The sequence below is a fragment of the Lepus europaeus genome, unplaced genomic scaffold (genome assembly GCF_033115175.1).
Source record: "Lepus europaeus isolate LE1 unplaced genomic scaffold, mLepTim1.pri SCAFFOLD_29, whole genome shotgun sequence".
NCBI classification, from domain to species: domain Eukaryota; kingdom Metazoa; phylum Chordata; class Mammalia; order Lagomorpha; family Leporidae; genus Lepus; species Lepus europaeus.
The window spans coordinates 1,262-22,158 of NW_026909167.1; the positions used below are offsets into that span (position 1 = coordinate 1,262).

General features: G+C 45.7%; 1 protein-coding gene across 1 annotated transcript in view; it reads right to left on the reverse strand.

The window, feature by feature from the left end:
- Positions 1-368: 368 nt before the first annotated feature.
- The window catches only part of LOC133754726 (centrosomal protein of 89 kDa-like), a gene marked incomplete at its 3' end in the record, with an annotated part of 72,349 nt that continues 51,820 nt past the window's right edge, over positions 369-20,897 (reverse strand). Inside the window, exons 10-16 of the mRNA XM_062185169.1 lie at positions 18,398-18,616; positions 15,758-15,900; positions 13,485-13,535; positions 13,239-13,322; positions 9,464-9,567; positions 4,954-5,069; positions 369-549 (exon numbers count right to left, since the gene is read on the reverse strand). Of these exons, the coding sequence (XP_062041153.1) occupies positions 369-549; positions 4,954-5,069; positions 9,464-9,567; positions 13,239-13,322; positions 13,485-13,535; positions 15,758-15,900; positions 18,398-18,616 (898 nt within the window). The remainder of the gene's footprint in view (positions 550-4,953; positions 5,070-9,463; positions 9,568-13,238; positions 13,323-13,484; positions 13,536-15,757; positions 15,901-18,397; positions 18,617-20,897) is intronic.

Genomic DNA, 20,897 nt, shown 5'->3' on the forward strand with positions numbered 1-20,897 from the left:
CTGATTGTAAACACAATTGCCAGGACCTGAACCAGGTACTCTGACATGGAATGTGGGTGTCTCACGTGGCGACTTAACCACTGTGTCAAACACCTACCCTAAGTTTCACTACTTTAAATTATTTTTGATTCTAAAACTAATAAAGGCAGAGACAGCAGGAGAGAAAAACACACATACCAAGAGCAGACTGAAGCTCTCTAGGACATCCAGGTTCTCCATTAATAAAATAGTACCATTCTCACCCACGGACACCAGTGCTGGGATAGGTTTTTAAAAAATTCAGAAAAAGACCAAGCAACCTCTCTCCACTCTGCTTATAACAATACACACAGTAACTCATTAATACAGGCAGAGACTTAAATCCTTACCTCTTTAATTTATTTACAATCAGTGTATGAACTCCTGCATCAATTGTGCCATCCAGGTGTGTTTTGAGTTCCTGGCATTGAGCTTGTAAAATCTCCACCTGCTCCTTGCTGGCACAGAGCTCCTTTTCCTGGGTCTGTGTTGTAGCTTCCAGCAGCGTCAGCTTTTCATTCAGCTTAGAGACTGAAAAGCAAAGAGAAGGATGCAGACTTGCATGGAAGGGCTAGTAATATACATATACCAATGCAACTCGGCTTATCAAATGTCCTCTTTAAGACTCTTGCAGAGTCATCCATTAATGCTAAGAGCCTGGCTCATGGAAATGACTGTGTTTATATTAAGCATTCACTAAATACAGTCATGGGTTCTACATCCAGGAACTCGACTGACCAGAGATCAAAAATATTTGGAAAAAGAAATTATGCCTCTAATGAACATGCACAGTTTTATTTTTATTTATTTTGTTTATTTGAATGGCAGAGAGATAGTGAGAAAAACAAAGATCTCCTATCCACTGGCTCACTTCTCAAATGCCTACAGCAGCCAGGGATGGGCAAGGTCAAAGCCGGGAGCTGGAAAACCAACCCAGGTCTCCTAAATGGACAATAGGGACTCAGTCACTTTGCCTGCTGCCTCCCCTGCACACCAACTGGAAGCTGGAATCAAGATCAGACCCAGGACTCAAACCTAGACACTCTGATATGGGATGTGGGCATTGCAAGAAGCATCTTAACTGCTATACCAAATACCCATCCTACAGATTTTTCTTGTCATTATTCCCTTTAAAAATACAGTATAACAACTATTTACACAGTCTTCATATTTCATTGGGTACTATAAGTAACCTAGAGATGATTTAAGGTATGGGGAGGATGTATGTAGGTTCTATGCAAATCCAATACCAGTTCATACAAGAGACAGGAGCATCTGAGGATCTTGGTTTCCATTGAGGGTGGCGGGGAGGAAGGGGGAAGTTGTTATGGAATCAGTCCCTAAGCACACTGAGTACATTTTTATACTAGGGCTCACTACAATATTTTTAAGATATGATTCCAGTCTCCAAAGAACTGACTTTCCGAAGACTGATGCCCTAAACCACATACAGATGCGCAAGCACGTATCACGATACCACTAAAACTGCAAGATTTTCAAGGTTTTCAAGGACATAACACATGGCCAAACTCTGAACCAAATTTATTCTTCTTCTGTTTTTCATGTCTCATGTCCTGTATTTAAAGGAAGACATGCAGTGGGCATTTGGTACAGTGGTTAAGTTGCCACCTGGGACACCCACAACCCCATATCAAAGTGCCTGGGTTCGAGTCTTGGCTCCTCTGCTTCCAGTCCAGCTTCCTGCTAATGTATATCCTGGGGAGACAGATTTTGGCTCAAGTACTTGACTCCCATGTGGGAGACCTGGATGGAACTCCGAGTTCCTAGCACTTGAGGAATGAACCAGAGGACGGAAGAGCTCTCTCCATCTCTCTCTCACATTCATTCAAAATAAAATGAAAAAAGGTAAATCACAAATATTTTCATCCTACATGACAAGGCAGTATGTAATAATAAGACATTCTCTGGGCATGTTGACACTAGCACTTCGGAATGCTACCGCATAAAACTTTACATCTTTCCACTCAATGGAAACATGTAATTGATTAAAATGAGCTGCTGTTTCCAGGGAAAACAACATTGGATTGCTGTTTGAATCACATAAGCCTGTCCCATGCAACTTGAAGAATCATCATGCCCATTCAGATCTGGTATATTTGGGAAAATTAAGTTCAGTATATAAAGTAATTTCCCCATCATCTCTAATCCTGAAAACAAAGACAGGAGGCTCAACAACTTGTCCTCCAGCCCCAAGAACACCAAGTGCTATGGTTTGGATGTGCTTTGTTGCTTGGAGGTTTTTGTGCTGGAAGCTCAGTCCCCAGCGTAGTGGTGTTGGGAGGGAGTTAAATCTTTGAGTGGGACCTGGTGGAAGGTGGTTAGGTCACAAGGGGCGTGTCCTTGGAAGAGATTAATGTAGTTCTCCAGGCCCTGGTTAGTTCCTGCAAGAGTCAGCTGTCAGCTGTCACTGGCTCTCACGTACACATTCCCACCACTGTGATGCCATCAGCCATGGGGTCCCCACCAGAGGCTAAACCAGTGGGACAGCTAATCTGGGACTTTCAGCCTCCAAAACTGAGTTAAATAAACCTCTTTTCTTTCTTTTTATTATTTATTTGACAGGTAGAGTGACAGAAAAAAATAGAGCAAGCCAGCTTCCATCCACTGGATCACTCCCCAAATAAGCCACAACAGCGAGGGCAGGCCAGGTCAAAGCCAGGAGCCTGGAACACCATCTCAAGCCATAGCCTACTGTCTCCCAGGGTGCACATCAGCAGTAAACGGGATCAGAAGCAGAGCAGGGACTTGAACTCTGGCACTGTGGGGTCCTAAGCGGCATTGTCAGTGCTGAGCCAAATGCCCACAGCAGCCTCCTGGGTATAAAGTACCCAGCCTCAGGTATTTTGTTAGAGGAGAGAGCATGGAATAAGAGTAAAGGCAAGTACTCCAAGCTCATGCAGACCTGTGGAGAAGCCGTCTGGAAGAAACTCCTGTGGGACTCTTTCTCTACATGCTCTCATGTTTAAACATGGTGTCATTATCAGAAACAGGTGCAATGCTAGCCTGGTAGCTTCAGCAACAGGAAGTATTGGCTTCACAGTGTGGAAGGGGGAATCATTACACACACAGGTGCAGAAAGGAAAACAGGAAGGAGGGGTTACACTGGCTCATGCAAGGCAGCTGGTAGTTTAGCTTCCTGTCCTACACTATTCTTTACTGGAAAAGAAAACCAGCAAAGCAACAGAAAAATGCTACTACTCTCTCAGGCTCATAAATTTGGGTTTTCATCAGAGCAGAGGAAATGGCTCTTCAAGTGTCCCACTTGGAAGTCCACAGTCACATGCTATGAGGACCCTCTGCAGGGAGGGACGCGCAGGGAAGGTATCTGATGGAGGTCTAATCCCCAGAGACGGAAGCCACAGTGTTCCCACCCGTGAAGGAAGGAAGGAAAGAGCACAGAGCCAGTGTTTAGAGTATAAACTGTTCTAATTATTTACTCATTCCACAAATATTTGGAAAGGGATTCTTGTGTTATTTCAAGAATTTACCTCACATGATTTTTCCCACTTTTCAGGCATTGTTTACTCTAAAACCAGTTCTGTTGAATCTGTCACCTACAACTGATTACAAAAACACACAGACTGATTAGAGACACTGTGCAGTCTAAGAAAGCAACCAATGCATGAAGTGAAATGACCACAAATGTTATAAATAGCTGCATTTCAGTAAAGAATATGTGCAGTGGAGCTGGCGCTGTGGTGTAGTGGTGCTGTGGCTGCTCCACTTCTGATCCAGCTCTCTGCCATAGCCTGGGATAGCAGTGGAAGATGACCCAAGTCCTTGGACCCCTGCACCTGCATGGGAGACCCGGAGGAAGCTCCTGGCTCCTTGCTTCAGATCAGTGCAGCTCTGGCCGTTGCGGCCAACTGGGGAGTAAACCAGCAGATGGAAGACCTCTCTCTCTCTCTCTCTCTCTCTCTCTCTCTCTCTCTCTCTCTCTCTCTCTCTCCTTCTCTTTCTGTGTAACTCTGACTTTCAAATAAATAAATCTTTAAAAAAAATAACATGTGGCCGGCGCCGTGGCTCAACAGGCTAATCCTCCACCTAGCGGCGCCGGCACACCGGGTTCTAGTCCCAGTCGGGGTGCCAGATTCTGTCCCGGTTGCCCCTCTTCCAGGCCAGCTCTCTGCTATGGCCCGGGAGTGCAGAGGAGGATGGCCCAAGTGCTTGGGCCCTGCACCTGCATGGGAGACCAGGAGAAGCACCTGGCTCCTGGCTTCGGATCAGCGCGGTGCGCTGGCCACAGCGCGCCAGCCGCGGCGGCCATTGGAGGGTGAACCAACTGCAAAGGAAGACCTTTCTCTCTGTCTCTCTCTCTCACTGCCCACTCTGCCTGTCAAAAATAAAAATAATAATAATAAAATAAAAAGATTTATTTATTAAAAAAAATGTGAAGGTACTTCATAATAGGCGTCTTCTATGAACTTTCTGAATATCCCTTGTAGGCATGAATTTCAAATATTTTTTGCACAAAAATAAACAACTTTTAATCCTATTTTCTATGAACTTTTGGGAGTACCTCCATATTCTAAAAAACTTGATTGGGGTGGGCACTGTGGTACAGCAGGTGCTACATCCCATATAGGAGCACTTGGTTCAGGTCCCAGCTATTCTGCTTCTGATTCAGCCTTCTGCTAAAGTGCCTGGGGAAGGCAATGGATAATAACTCAAGAACTTAGATCCCTGCCACCCATGTGGGAGACCTGGATGGAGCTGGTATAGCCCCAACTGTTGTGGACATCTGGGAAGTGAACCAGTGAATGGAAGATATCCTCCCACCCCCCCCACCATTCTACCTTTCAAATAAATGAATCAATAAATACATTTTCAAAGAAAAAATAACCAAAACATGGTTTCTCCCATTTCCAGTGAGACAACAGTGACATCACACTATCACCACTGGAAAGACTTTACCTTCTTGGCGATGCTCCTCATGGGTCTCTGTGGCTTTCCTTTGCTGGACCTCCAACTGCTCCAGCAATAGCTTGTTTTCCTCTAAAACCAGTTCTGCTTGAGCCTGAAGCTGGTGCCTATAATTGATTGACAAAATCAAACATTGCCAGTGAGGTACTGAATGACTACAGAAACACTACACATTCAAAAAGAAAGCAACTGATGTGTTGTAGGTAATGAATGGCCATGTTTCCATGTTGAAGACATCATTAGTACAGCAAACCCTGCCATTTAAACTGAATAGGAGAAAGAAATGCAACGAAGTTTGGACTATGGATTGTTTCAGTGACTTTTTCCCAGTTTGAACATACAAAAATAAAGAGAATAATAAACTTCCATGTATGCAATAGCCAGCTTACACCATCAAATAGCCAATCTTGCTTCATCTGTATAAATCTCTAATCCGCCTCCCACTGAATTATTTTGAAGGCCATATGGAATATTTTTAAAGAACTCAGAATGTTCTCATTTTCTTTAAAAATTTTATTTATATGAAAAGCAAAGAGATAGAAAGTGTCAGACAGAGACAGAGAGAGATCTTCCATCTGTTGGTTTACTCCTTAAATGCCATTAATAGCTGTGGCAGGGCCAGGTCAAAGCCAGGAGGCTGGAACTCAATCCTGGTCTCCCACATGCTGGCAGAGTCCCAATACTTGAGCTATCACCACTGTCTCCCAGAGTGTGTGTTAGCAGGAGGCTGGAATTGGAAAGTCGAGTTGAGACTTGAACCCAGGGACGTGGAATCTCAAGTGGCATCTTTAATTGCTATGCTTAATGCCCCCTCCAAATTTCTCATTTTAGTTAAAAAATCCTCATGATGTGTAGTGTATTTGCTGAAAAATGATTATTTTGTTAGAAGGCTTTGAAATGGTTTCTTAAAGCTGCAAATACACCCCAGCTTTAATTCTGCTACAAAAGCAAACCCTTTCTTTGCAGATGGTGCAATCAAAATTTTGGCCCAACTCAACCTTCTGATTGCAAATTCCAATCAGAATGAGCTGAAGGGACCTTAGAAATCATCTAGTTAAATGTTTACCACTCAAAGTACATAGTAAAACAGTAACCTATCTTGATTTTCCACTTTAACTCAAAAGGTCAGGTAGAAGGAGAATAAAAGTGAGGGTCTGGGGCTGGTGTTTTGGTGCAGAGTTAAGCTGCAGCCTGCAATACTAGCATCCCCTGTGAGTGCTGGTTCAAGTCCTGGCTGCTCCACTTCCAACCCAGCTCCATGCTAATGCACCTGGGAAAGCAGCTGGAGATGGCTCAAGTAGTTGGGCCCCATGCCATCAATATGGGAAACCTGGATGGAGTTTCAGGCTCTTGGCTTTGGCCTGGCCCAGCCCCGGCCATCATGGCCATTTGGGGAATGAACTAGAGGATGTGAGATCTCTCTCTGTCTCTCCCTCACTCTGCCTTGCAAATAAATAAATATATCCTTAAAAAAAAAAAAAAAAAAGGAAGGAATATCTAGCAATATATAAGCTACAGCAATGACCTCATGCCGATGGTGGCTGTGCACTGGCTCCTTGGTGCTATGGAGGTGTCCCTACTTGCTATCAGCACCCATGGTCGGGTGGAGGGTGCTGCCATGCTCTCCGGGAGGGGAGCTCAACCAAGCTGTTCACTCCAGCTCCTCATTCCTGCCTCAAACAGTGCTCTCCTTTGCTCTGTTTTACATTCTGAACTTCCTTAGATGACTTTTCCTTCCTCCCTCCCTCCATCCCTATTATCTCTCCCTTTATTCCATTCTTTTTCATCAAAATGTTTAAAATTTATTTGAAAGGCAAAGAGAGATCTTTCACCTGCTGGTTCACTCCCCAAATGCCCACAACAGCCAAGGCTAGACTAAGTTGAAGCCATAAGCTGGGAATTCATCTGGGTCTCACATGTGGGTGGTCGGGATCCAAGTAAACACATCACCTGCTGCCTCCAAAAGTATTCATTAGCAGGAACCTGAAATCAGAAGTGGAGATAGGACTGCAATCCAGGCACTCCAATAAGGGATGTAGGTGTCCCAAGCAACAGCTTACCCACTGAGCCAAATGCCTGCTCCTTATTTATTTGAAAGGCAGAAATATAGAGAGAAGAAGAGAAGGAGGGAGGGGGTAAGGGGAGAGAGGGAGGGGGGGGAGAGAGGGAGAGGGGGGGGAGAGAGGGAGAGGGGGGGAGAGGGTTCCCACATCTGTGCAGGAAGAGGAAGCAGCCAGGAGACTCAGGGGAGGAGCTACTCAGGGGAGGGCTTCACATGGTCACTCCACAGCCCTATGACCCCTTCCCCCCAGCTAGAGGAAAGCAAATTCAAAGTAAGGGGAAGTTCAGCTAGGGAGGATTGGGAAACATAGCAGAGCTGTGGATTGCAAAGTAGGGGATGTCAGGGCCGGTGCTGTGGCACAAGTTAAGTTGCCATCCGCAAAGCCAGCATCTCATACAAGCACCGGTTCAAGTTCCGGCTGCTCTACTTCCAATCTAGCTCCCTGCTAATATACCTGGGAAGATGGTCTAAGTGTTTGAGCCCCTGCCATCCACATGGGAGACCTGGATAGAGTTCTAGGCTCCTGGCTTTGGTCTGCCCCAGCCCCAGCCATTGATGGCATTTGGAGAGTGAACCAGCTGATGGAAGATCTCTTTCTCTCTGTCTGCCCCTGTCTCTAGCTGTGCCTTTCAAATAAATAAATAAACCTTAAAAACAAAACAAAACAAACAAAAAGAAAGTAGGGGATGTAATTCTTACGTTTAAGGAAAAATAAACAGGTTCATCTATAGTTATAAACAAGGTTAAAGAAAGAATCTGAGGTCATAGGGTCTCACAAAGGCTCTTAGAAAAACATGAGAGCCTAGCTGACTGAGCTGCTTCCCAAGGAAGGTTTTGGGGGAAGACATTTTAGGCATCCTGACAGAATCCAAGTTCTACAAAAGTCACAGTGCCACAAGATCCATACCTGTCCAGGCCAGAGTCAAGTGACATACCAGTGACCAGAAAATCAGGGTGCACTGACCTAACAGTGGGAATGCCATTGACTCAACTCCAGATTTCTGGATGTCACATATGGAAAATACTTCATTTTTTCAGTGTGTTAAGACCTTTCTAAAAAACTAAATAAAGAGCAGGCATTTGATACGGCAGTTAAGACACCACTTGGGACAACCACATGGCGTATTTTGGAATGCCTCTCTCCGGTCTCAGCCCTGCTGTGGCTCCTAGCTTCCTGCTGACGCACGCCCTGGGAAGCAACAATGATGGCTCAGGCAGCTGGGTCACCACCACGTGGGAGATCAGGATTGAGTGCTCAGTTCCTGGCTCTGGCCTGCTCCAGTCCTGGCTATTGCAGGATTTGGGTAGTGAACCAGCGGATAAATGCTTTGTCTTTCAAGTACATGAAATTAATTCGTTTTTAAAAAATATATAACATACCTATCACAAGTGAATGAGTTTCATTTTCTTTGTCTAGCATGAATATGGCCTTTAGACTTGCAAAGACATTTATTTCCTCTGGTTCTATGTAATGGGCATTTGTTGCAGCGGTACTGGCTGTGGGGTCACTCACAAAATGGACTGTGGTGATAGCTGGCCTTGAGGAGTTCACCGAGAAGCAGGAGCAGAGGACAGACAGACATAGAGTGGCAGGGTCAGGACCAGGGCTATGTTTTGGGCTACGCTGGCAACAATGGAGCACTGACTCGGCCCCTCCTGAAGGGAGAGCTACAGTCAGGCAGGACCGAGGGCAGGACGTGGCACAGATAACAGGACAGAAGAAAGGTGACCTATGTCGTCAGGGAACCAGCGGCAGATGGGAGCTGACTGAGCAGGCCTCATCCTGGGCTTTCTGTCTCAAAGCTCTGGGAACCACAGGAGGGGTCTAAGGTTTGGGGTGGGAAAATCACTCTAGGAAAATCCCCAGCTCAGAAAACAGAAATGGAAAGAGTCACAGTGATTTGGGCCGGCGCCGTGGCTCAACAGGCTAATCCTCCGCCTAGCAGCGCCGGCACACCGGGTTCTAGTCCCAGTCGGGGCGCCAGATTCTGTCCCGGTTGCCCCTCTTCCAGGCCAGCTCTCTGCTATGGCCCAGGGAGTGCAGTGGAGGATGGCCCAAGTGCTTGGGCCCTGCACCTGCATGGGAGACCAGGAGAAGCACCTGGCTCCTGCCATCGGATCAGCGCGATGCGCCGGCCGCAGCGCGCCGGCCGCGGCGGCCATTGGAGGGTGAACCAACTACAAAGGAAGACCTTTCTCTCTGTCTCTGTCTCTGTCTCTCTCTCTCTCTCTGTCCACTCTGCCTGTCAAAGAAAAAAAAATTCTAAAATTCATCTTCAAAATATGTTTAGGATGTCATTATACCTTATTCATTTTGCTCTTAAAATAGTCTAACTCACCAAGACCAGACAACGCATTTATGCGTTCAATGATTACATAAAGTTCATTCCTGCTAGCCTTTGTTTTAAATTAACAAACCAGAAACGCAACACCACTTGCCATTCCTCACAGGATACAGGACTGCTCTTATTTAACTCCTGGTGCAGCACTTCATTTTCTTTCACCACTTCTTGGACTCGCACCCTAAACATTCTCATTTCCTCCTGAAACAAAAGTTATGTACATTGTAATACACACAGACACACAACTATAGTTCCTAGTCCTACTGTGTTTTGTGGCTGAAAACATCAATAACCTTTGAACAAAGTCTCATGGCAGCAACAGCCTTAAACTCTGGACCCCAGCACCATGTGCCTGCTCTCAAGGAGAAAACACAGTAACAACCACAGTCACGTACAAAGGAGAAGAATACTGGGTCTCAAATAATTCCTAAGGTGATAGCATTTCTATTACAGCCAAATACTTGAAAATTTTATTTATTTATTTATTTGAAAGGCAGAGTCACAGAGGAAGAAGCAGAAAGAGGGGTATTCCATACACTGGTTCATTCCCCAAATGGCTTCAACAGCCAGGAGCTGGGGGCCTCCTCCAGGTTTCCCACACAGGTACAGGAGCCCAACGACTTGGGCCATCTTCCACTGATTTCCCAGGCCATGCAGAGAGCTGGATTGGCAGTGGAGCAGCAGAGACTCAAACTGGCACCCACTTGGGATGCTGGCACTGCAGGTGATGGCTTTACCCACTACATCACAGCGCTGGCCCCTTGACAATTTGAAAACTTTAAATTTAAGACAGCAGAGTGCCCATAAACACATAAATTTTCCTTTGTTTGGGGTTGGCATTGTGGTACAGTGGGCTAAGCCACTCTTGTAACATGAGCATTTGTGTGCTGGTTCAAGTCTCAGTTGCTCTGCTTCCAATTCAGCTTCCTGCTAATCACCTGGAAAAGCATCGGAAGATGGCCCAGGTGCTTGGGTCCCTGCCACCCACGTGGAAGACCAAGATAGAATTCCAGTCTTTTGGCTTTGGCCTGACACAGTCCTATCCATTGCAGACATTTGGGGGGTAAACCAGTGGACTAAAGATCTCTCATTCTATCTCTCCCATTTCTGTCACTCTGAGTTTCAAATAAATAAAATAAATCTTTGAAAAAAAAAGTTTTTCCTTTGTTTAAGGACATTATGGGGCTGGTGCTGTGGCACAGTGGGCTAAGCCTCTGCCTGTGGCGCCAGAATCCCACAGGGGCACAGGTTTATGTCCTGGCTGCACCTCTTTCGATCCAGCTCTCTGCTATGGCTTGGAAAAGGAGTGGAAGACGGCCCAAGTGCTTGGCCCCTGCACCCATGTGGGAGACCCAGAAGAAGCTCCTGGCTCCTGGCTTCAGATTGATTCAGCTCCAGCTGTTGCAGTCACGTGGGGACTAAACCAGTAGATGAAAGACCTTTCTCTCTGTCTATCCCTCTGTAATTCTACCTCTCAAATAAATAAAATATTAAAAAGGAATTTGGAAGATAAATTGGAGTTCTTTATATAAAAATAAGAACTTTCCATCGCTAATTAAGCTGTTTGGGTGGAAAAGAGATTGGTTGGTGTGGGGGCTGGAGGTTCTTATTTTGTTCCATGGCAACCACAAGAAAGCCTGTTATTTAAAGTCACTACAGTAGATGATAGTGCGAGTGCTTGAGGCCCTGCTGAACATATGGAGACCTAGATGGAGTTCCCAGCTCCAGGTCTCAGCCTGGCCCAACCCCAGCTGTTGTAGCCTTTTGGGGGATAAATCAGTGTATGGGAGATCTTTCTCTATCTGCCTTTCAGATAAATTAAATTAACATTAAACACAACCACAACAAAGTGTGACTGAGACAGAGCCACGCCTATCGTCTGCACACCGTCCACAGCAGCTTCCAAGCTACAATGGCGGAGCTGAGGACTTGTAAACGGAAGCTGAGCAGCTCCCGATGCCTGAAACGTTTATGAACTGTCCCTTTGCAGTGCTGACTTCGACTCCGAAGCAGTACCAAACAGCAATTTTATTACTAGGACTAATTTTTAAGCAGTTAGAAGATTAATTCAGCCTCTTAGAAAATTAAGTGTGGGGCGGTATTGAGGCACAGTGGGTAACTTTTCCTTATAAGTTCTTGCTTTTGTTTTTTTAATTTCAGAGGTCAAGAAATGAGTGTGTGTGTGTAGAGCTGGAATAGGAGTAGGGAGACAGAGAGAGCGCTAACATGCTGATCACTCCCCAGATGCCTGGAATAACCAGGAGAGAGAGAGAGAGAAAAAACAAACAAACAAACAAAAAAGACAGAGAGCTCCCATCTGCTGATCACTCCCCAAATGGGCTGGGCTACAGCTGGGATCAGGAACACAACCTAGTTCTTCCACAGGGGTAGCAGGGAGGTATCACTGCTGCCTCCCAGGGTCTGCTCTGGCAGGAAGCTGGAATCGGGAGGTGGACACAGGAGTCGAACCTAGGTACTCCAGCATGGAATGTGCATGTCTGAACCGCTGGGCCTTAGGACTCTTTCAGCTCAGAATCCTACAGAAACTAATACACATCCCTCCTTGGATCCTTCCAATTCCAACGGTCCCTAAATGAGGAACCCAGAGGAATGCATCACCTAAAGATAGGAGCTATACCTACAACGCCTACACAGGCTTGGTCTCCCGCATAACTGGAATGCGCTCTGCTGCCAGAAGCCATTCCCACCAAGCAGAGGGGAAGGAGGTAGAAGAGAACAAAACCTCACTTCCTGGAGTGAGTGTTTAGCCTAACAGTTACGATGCCTGTGTACCACACTGGAGAAAATTCCTGGCTCCAACTCTGGTTCAATCTTCCTACTAATGCAGATCATGGGAGACAGCAGTGAAGGCTCAAGTAACTGGATTCCTGCTACCCACTGTGGAGACCTGGACTGCATTCCTGGCTCCTGGCTTCAACCACCTGGCCATTGCAGGCATTTGGGGAGTGAACCAGTGGATGGGAGTACTCTATTTCCATCTCTCAAAAAATAAATCAAAACAGCTCACTCCCCAACCACTTCCAACAGTTCAATACCTGGACTTCCCTAGAATCAGCTCTTCTAGAATTAAGAAGCATCTAAGGGGACAAGCATTTATTACAGCGGTTACGATACTCACATCCCATTTCAGAGTAGCTTGTTCAAGTCCTGGGTTTGCTTCTGAGTCCAGCTTCCTGCTAATGGGTACCCTGGGAGGCAGCAGGTGATGGCTCAAGTACCTGAGTCCCTGCCACCCACATGGGAGACCTGAACTGAGTTTCTAGCTTCCCACTCTGTCCTGACCCAGTCCCAGTCATAGGGAGCATTTGGAGAATGAGCCAGGGAATAAGAGTTCTCTCTCGCTCTCATTTCTCTCTAAAAGAGAGAGAGAAAGAAAGAAAGAGAAAGAAAAAAAGGAGGGAGGGAACAGCATCTAAGATTGTCCAAATCATCCCCAACTGATTACCTTCCCCTGCCTGCCCATTATCTCCCTCTTAATGGTGCTGGTTGCAGCTGCACAGTCCCAGAAGAGAAATGTTTCCCATTGCTGCTTCCTCTGCCCTCCAAGGTCCCAGTCCTGCCTGTTCAGGAAACCACAGCCTGCAATGCAGCCCTACTCGGTCCCTCCCTCCCTCCTTCCATGATCCCTACTCACCCTGCCCCTGCTCTGTCAATCACTCCTTCCGTTCCTCCTCTGTTCCCTCCCTCATTTCCTAACACACTCCTTCTTCACTTCCTCCTGACTGTCCTTTAACAAGCCTTTAGAGTATCTACCACATGTTGGGCACACCTAGCTCCAACACATTTCCTCCAAGTTTGCAACCATCTGACTTCTTATAAACCCTGTCTCTCCTGAGATACTGCCAACCTACCTCGAGGGTGGCATTGAGCTCATCCTTCTCTTTCATTCTGTCCTCATAAGCCAACAACAATGGAGACAGGTACTTTATATCCAACTGGAGAGAATGGAACAAAAGGTGATTACTATATTTCTTACACACACAATCAGCAATTTAAAAAAAAAGGCAAGAAAATATATTTATTTTGGAACAGTGTTTAATAGCCATGCATATATAGTCTAGAAAATATGAGGATGAAAGTGAATAATGTTTACTTACCAACCAGGGTGGTATAGGGCCCTTTGATGGGAGGCCTTCAATAGTTAAACTCTAAGAAGGAAGCACACATTGAAGACACATTAAGCTATACCTCCTCTGAAGTATCAGGTCTTACATATTAATCTACAATGGGCATCATCCACCTAAACGGATTAAAAAAACCCTTTTTCTGCAATGTTTGAGAGTAATTTATAAATACAAGGCCCCCTTTCCTCTAAATAGTGTATATTTCCTAAGAACAAAACTTTTCACTTACTTCACCATAGTGTTATCATAAAATCAAGAAACATTGCTCTAACACTGTTTTCTAACCTAGGGGACTATCTTCCAACTCACGTCATGGCACACAGGATTAGGCTGCTGCTCGCGACACCACCATTCCACATTCTGCAGTGCTTGCTACTCTGTGTCTAATACAGCTTCCTAACCAATGTGCCTGGGAAGGTTACAGATGATGGCCCAGGTACTAGGGCCCCACCACCCAGGAGGGAGACCACAATGGAGATCCCGGATCTTGACTTCCATCTGGCCCAGACCTGGCTGTTATGGCCACTTGGAGAGTAAACCAGCAGATGAAGATTTCTCTCTCTTGCTCTCACTTTGCTCTTACTTTCAAGTAAGCAATTTAATAATTGTGGGGAAAAAAAGAATCCACACTGGTTACACTTAGCTGTCCAGTCTTTTTCATCTTTTAAAATCTGAAACACATCTAGTAACATTTTATGGGATGCTGCACTTTTTGAGTATTTGGTGAGTGCCCGGATTTTGTTGTCCTCCTTTAAACGGTGCTGGCTTACTTTTCTCTGTGCAGGCACTTAAGTTACTAGTGGATGGGCTTGATGAATTGGAGGCTTGCTTTCTCCTCTGGTTATGGCGGTCTGGGTGATCTCTGCTGAAAGGCTAGGTTAGCTATACTACTGAAGTGTGGCCCTTCTGGGCTCCTTGCTCAACGGCACAGCATTCAACAAGGGCTCCATGACGTGGCTGGTCTCCCAGTGCCACGGGAGCTCCCAGCTCCCTGTTTGTTTTCTGCCCAGCCTCAGAGTTTCAACCTAAACATGTATAGGTTAGTATTTAACAAACACCTCCAAGCAATCTCCTGTGGGTTTCTACACTTCTCTCTCCCCAGAGCTCCTTTCTGGTAGCCTAGCCCTGCACATTCTAGTCTCCTCAGCCTCTCCAAGTCTATCCCGTGAACCAGCAAGATCGCTGTGCTGTTCGGGTTCATTGCCTCCGAGCAGAAAGCAGAGGTGATCACAGGCCCACCTATGCCCCTGCTCCCAGGAACCGCAGCCCAGGGCTGCCTGCAGCACGAGGCTGACACACTTCCCTACGGTCTGCCTAGTGCTTCAGTTGTTTATAGCAGGAGGGCAAATCTCACAGGCAAGCAATGGCCCTGACAGGATACTTTCTTGTTGAACAAAAACTTTCCAATGCGTTCACCTTAACATCTACCTCATCACTCATGCATTCAGTCAACATTGTAAACTCATTAAGTCCTTGCAGACATTGTGAAACGATCCTTGTTAAGGATTTTATGGACTAATTACAGAGATAAGTCTTCCAACATACATGAACATAAAACACAGGAAAGTGTACAGGGCAGCAAGCTATCAATCTCTTAAGACCAACACAACAAACAACAACAACAACAAACACCCTGCAATAGTTTAAGAGATATCACTTCCAGCTGTAGTGATCAGAGAAGACTCTCAAAGAGAATGTGGCATTTGCACAGGGCAGAAAAGGAGTGCCTGGGGCGGGTGGGCTGTCCCTGGGCCTGCTTGCACAGCACCCCATAGCCCTGCAGAAGGCTCGGACCTGGGAAGTCTGTTCCCTGAGAACAGGGCCTGAGGTTCTGGTTCTCTTGTACTCCTCACAGCATCTGAGCAGCTTGCTCAGCAAGTCTGTGCAATTGAATTCTGCAGTCATTCCCAAAAAGTAAGAACTCATTTGTTTGTTTTCTGAGTTTGTGCACTGACGAGCACCAACTGTAACCTTGAGAACAGGTCTGAGCATGGAGCAGCAGACAGACTTTTCGTCCGTTATACGTTTCTACATCAGCCCACTGTTTCATATGGAGTGTCTACTGGATGTATTTGGGAAAGGAAGGCAGGCAACGGAATGATCCTCACAAAGACTATGCTTTGGATGCATCTATTTTTTATACCAGACTATAATAAACAAGAATGCCTGAGAGTTGAGAATCAATTCATCAGTAAGGGATAAAAGAAAACCCGAGAAGCTTGGTTTTTCATAATTGGAAACATTACCTCTTCCTTGGACAAATGCCTAAATTTTGTTTGATATCGACTCAGTTCTACATTCAAACGATGGATGGTCATTTTCAACCCGTCGTTTTCATCCACCAATTCTTGAGCTTGTTTCCTTAGATAAAGTAATTCAGGTTCAGCAACTTCCAAAAAAAATTAAGTTAATATTATAAGAAGTTAATGAAAATTTTATATAATTGCTAATCCTTTTAGGCTTGTATTGGCAGTGAAATGTGTGTGGTAAATAAAGTAACTAACATTGAATAGTTAATTGTTTTTAAAGTTTTTACATGTACAATAATGTAAAATAAAATTTTAAATTGAAAAGAAATAGCCATTGTGTCACATGATAGAAAAATGTATGCACTGGGGATCAGCACTGTGGTGTAGCAGATAAAGTAGCCACCTGCAGGGCCGGCATCCCATATGGGTGACGTTTCGAGGCAGGCTACTCCACTTCCGATCCAGCTCTCTGCTATGGCCTGGGAAAGCAGAAGATGGCCCAAGTCCTTGGGCCCCTGCACCCGTGTAGGAGACCCAGAAGAAACTCCTGGTTCCTGGCTTCAGATCAGTTCAGCTCTAGCCATTGCAGCCATTTGGGGAGCAAGCCAAAGGATGGAAGATTTCTCTCTACCTCTGCCTCTCTGTAATTCTGCCTTTAAAATAAATAAATAAATCTTTAAAAAAAAAAAAAAAAGGAGAAGAAAAAAAGAAAGAAAGGAAAAGAAAACAAAAGAAAAATATTTGCCTAGAAAAATCATGTGCTGTGGTGTAGTGGGTAAAGCTGCTGCCTACAGTGCCAGCCAGCATCCTATATGGGCACCGGTTTGAGTCCCGGCTGCTCCACTTCTCATCCAGCTCTCTGCTATGGCCTGGGAAAGCAGTGTAGGATGGCCTGGGTCCTTGGGCCCCTGCACCTGCGTGGGAGACCAGGAGGAAGCTCCTGGCTCCTGGCTCTGGATGGGCACAGCTCCAGCCATTGCTGCCATTTGGGGAGTGAACCAGCGGATGGAAGACCTCTCTCTCTGCCTCTGCCTCTTTGTGACTCTATCTTTCAAATAAATGAGTCTTTAAAAATAATGGAAATTTTAGAACTTATAATCTTCCCAAATAGCATTGTCCTATTAGAAAAAATAATAGTAAACAGATCCCACAGGGTAACAGCACAAATAACAGTAGGTATCTAGAAATAAATGTGCCTAAGACAAGAAAGATGCAGGGTCTACATGAAGAAAACTTAGGTCATAATATTAGTCTTACAGACATATTAAAAAAAATTGGTGAATATTTTATATAAGCTTAGAGTTAAAAAATGATTTAACACCAAGGTATAAAGTAACAAAAGAAAAAATCCTATAGATTTAGTTGTATTATCATTAAACTAATAAAATATTACATATGTTGACAAATGACTAAAATCTTCAGTATATAAAAAGTTCCCACAAATCAATAAGAAAAACCTGAAGTATATAAATTTAAAGGTAGAAAGTTTATGAAAGAGAAAGAAAATGACCTGTAAGGATATGAAAAAAATTCAAACTCATCAATAATAAAAGAAATACAAACTAAAATATAATTTCTTTCTCTTTGTGTCTATCAAATTAGCAAGGAAAATGCTGGTTAATATGTGGTAAAAGAGACACTTTTATATGATGCTCACAGGGATAAAAACTGACATGAGATACATGTAAGACATTATGCTGGGAAGGGCATTTAGAACAGCAGTTAACACGCCACTTGGGATGCCTGCATCTCATATCAGAGTTTCTGGTTCAAGACCTAGGTCCTCTGCTTCCAACCTAGCTTCCTGCTAATATGCACCTGGGAGGCAGGCATGGGTTAAGTTAACATGATGGGTTAAGTATTTGGGTCCCTGCCACTCCTGCCACCCACACGGGAGACCCAGATTGTGTTCTGGAGGCTCCCGGCTTCATCCTGGTTCAGCCCCAGCTTATGGTATGGGCATTTGGCAAGTGAACCAATGGACAGAAGATTTCTCTGTGTGTCTCATTCTCACTTTCCAGTCAAATTATTAAAATAATATATATATTTTTTTTGACAGGGAGAGTGGATAGTGAGAGAGAGAGAGAGACAGAGAGAAAGGTCTTCCTTTTTGCCGTTGGTTCACCCTCCAATGGCCGCTGCGGCCGGCGCATCTCGCTGATCCGAAGCCAGGAGCCAGGTGCTTCTCCTGGTCTCCCATGGGGTGCAGGGCCCAAGCACTTGGGCCATCCTCCACTGCCTTCCCGGGCCATAGCAGAGAGCTGGCCTGGAAGAGGGGCAACCGGGATAGAATCCGGCGCCCCAACCGGGACTAGAACCCAGTGTGCCAGCGCCGCAAAGTGGAGGATTAGCCTGTTAAGCCACGGTGCCGGCCAAAATAATAATTTTTTAAAATGTTTAAAAGGTACTATGCCAAGCATCAAGTTCCAAGAGAAGTATCAGAATTTCTTTAGCTAAACAATAGTAATGACATAGCAGATGAAACCAAACTTCAAAAAGCATAATATTAATGAAAGAATCTTCAGTATCACATATAAAATAACAATATGTACAACGTACAATGTCAACACGGCAAGAATACAAGGAGTGAAGTGTTACGTATTCCTTAGCAATGGAACAACCGCGCGCCTGGCTCACCTCCCTGAGAGGACGCTTTCTCGGCTTCCTGCAGCGCACAGCTGTCGTCTTCCAGCCTCTTGCATTTTAAATGCAGTTCTCTCATCGCTTCTTTCATTACATGCAGTTCAAGGATAAGTTCTTGATTTTTATTGATCAGGAGCAAATTTTCTTCGCTTAATTCCTTGAACTTTTCTCGGGCTTTTTTTTTACATATCTGACATGCTCCACCAGTTATATCTGAGATGGGATGAGAGAAAGCTTTAACATATTAATTGCTACTTATACCTCTCCATCATAATCTCCTAAGGTTTCATTGCACAAACCATGTGAGCATCTACTTCCTACCAGGCCTGGTGCTGTGGTCTTCTGTCCCTGGAAAGCGAATGGCTGCCCAGGAAAAGGCATGTGCATGGCCGCAAGAGAGATGGCAGAAGGGAGCTGAAAGCAAGCCCTGTGCTTTGTGAGACAGCGTGGAGGCTTCATCTGCAGGTCACCAGGAGTCAGAAAGGGTTTGAGGTGACACCTGAAGGTCAATCGAGCACCTAATGCGCCCCACCCCCACCTGAGAAGGAATCCTGAGACTCGCTATCACACATGCAGGATCCCAGAGCGGGGAGGGTGCTGAGGCCGCACTGCCACGGGAGAGGCAAGGTCCTACACAGGTGTGGGCTGGCAGGGAGCTGGGTGGGAGCACGTGCACAGCGTCCCTTTACTACGCTGTAGGAGCTAGCCCCTTGGGCATGCTGCTGTGCTTGCAGACCTTATCAGCCAGCCTTGTGGTGACTGCAACTTTATGGGTGGAAAGTGGGGCCGGTTGGGCTGCCAGGTGGGCAGTGTCCTTCTGAGGGTGAGAGGGAGGTCGGAATGGAAAGGTGAGACTCAATATGGTGTCACTATGGCTTGCTGTCACACAGGCAGAGGTGTGAAAACTGGAACAATGGATCGCAATGAGATCCAACTGAGAGGCTCCAAGGGTCAGCACTAGAGTGGAGACAGAGAGGAAAGGAAGTATGACAGAAGGTCAGCAGAAAAAACCTGACAGGGATCAGGACTAGGTTGGTGTGGGAAGTAAGGGGGGGGAGCAATTCAAGAATGACCACTGTCAAGATAAAAATTATAGGAGGGGGCCAGCGCTGTGGCGTAGCGGGTAAAGCCGTGCCTGCAGTGCCGGCATCCCATACGGATGCCAGTTCAAGTCCCAGCTGCTCCACTTCCTGTCCAGCTCTCTGCTGCGGCCTGGGAAAGCAGAAGATGGCCCAAGTCCTTGGGCCCCCGCACTGGCATGGGAAGACCTAGAGGAAGCTCCTGGCAGCTAGCTTCAGATCAGCGCAGCTCCAGCCATTGCAGCCAATTGGGGAGTAATCCAGCGATGGAAGATTTCTCTTTCTGCTTCTTCTCTCTCTTTCAAATAAATAAATAAATCTTTTAAAAAAACTATAGGAGGCCACTGTTTTGGACTAACCCCTATAGTATGAGCAGACTAAACATGAAAGTGGGGTTACTCAACTGAGCAAGCTGTTACCTGACCTCAGGGAGGAGAAAGAGACAATAACCAGATTTCTCAAATAGGCCTGACAATCTCTAATCCTTATGAAAAGCAGCCCGACCTTAACTAATCAGTTAACTTTCCTATTGTTCTGTCTCCCTGGCCCTGCCTTCCAAGGATAGTAACTTGTAATTGTTTCTGCTTTCTTCAGTCCTCTCTGTCCATAAAGCCAAACTTTTCTGCTCAGCTCACTGGAACCCTCATTCTATTTTTTTACACTTGATCTTAGCCAAAAGGCCGAGAAGCGATCTATTTCTTTAGAATGAAGTATTGCCCCATTCTCCAATCATTAATACAGCCAATTAAGATTTTTAGTTGATAATGCACACCATGGGATGCAGTGATGATGGCTTAAGTGATTGGATTCCTGCCAACCATAAGGGAGATCTGGATTGAGTTCCTGACTCCTGGCTGTTGCCCCAGTTCAGCCCTGGCTGGCCCTTGTAGGCATTTGGAGAGTGAACAAAAAGCCTCAGGAAAAGACTCAAGAAAAAAACTGCAGAGGAGGCGCTTCCGGATCTTGTGGATGGGACACGGAGGACTTGCAGGGAGCCCACCGCGTAGAGAGCCGACCAGGACGGACCGAGCGGCAGGAGAGGAGCCAGAGCCACAGATTCTCGCCAGCGCGGGAACCGAGGAGGGTAAGACAGAGACCTCAGAAACCCGAAAAACTGGGGGGAGGGAAAAGAGGCCTCTCCCTTCACTCACCAAGCAAAACAAAGAGCACCGCGATTTTACATATGTAAAGCGCAGCCAAACTCAGTAACTTTAGCGAAACTGGAGAACACATTGAGGGCTAGGTAAACTCTGTGTGTGGTCCCAGGGGTAGATCAAACGAATACTCACAGAGGCCAGATTTCAACTACCCTCAACTCCACTCCCAACTGAGTCAAAAAAAAAAAAAAAGAGAGAGAGAAAGCGAGCCAGCAAGGAGCAAGAGAGTGAGCAATCTGGGACGCTCTTTACACAGCC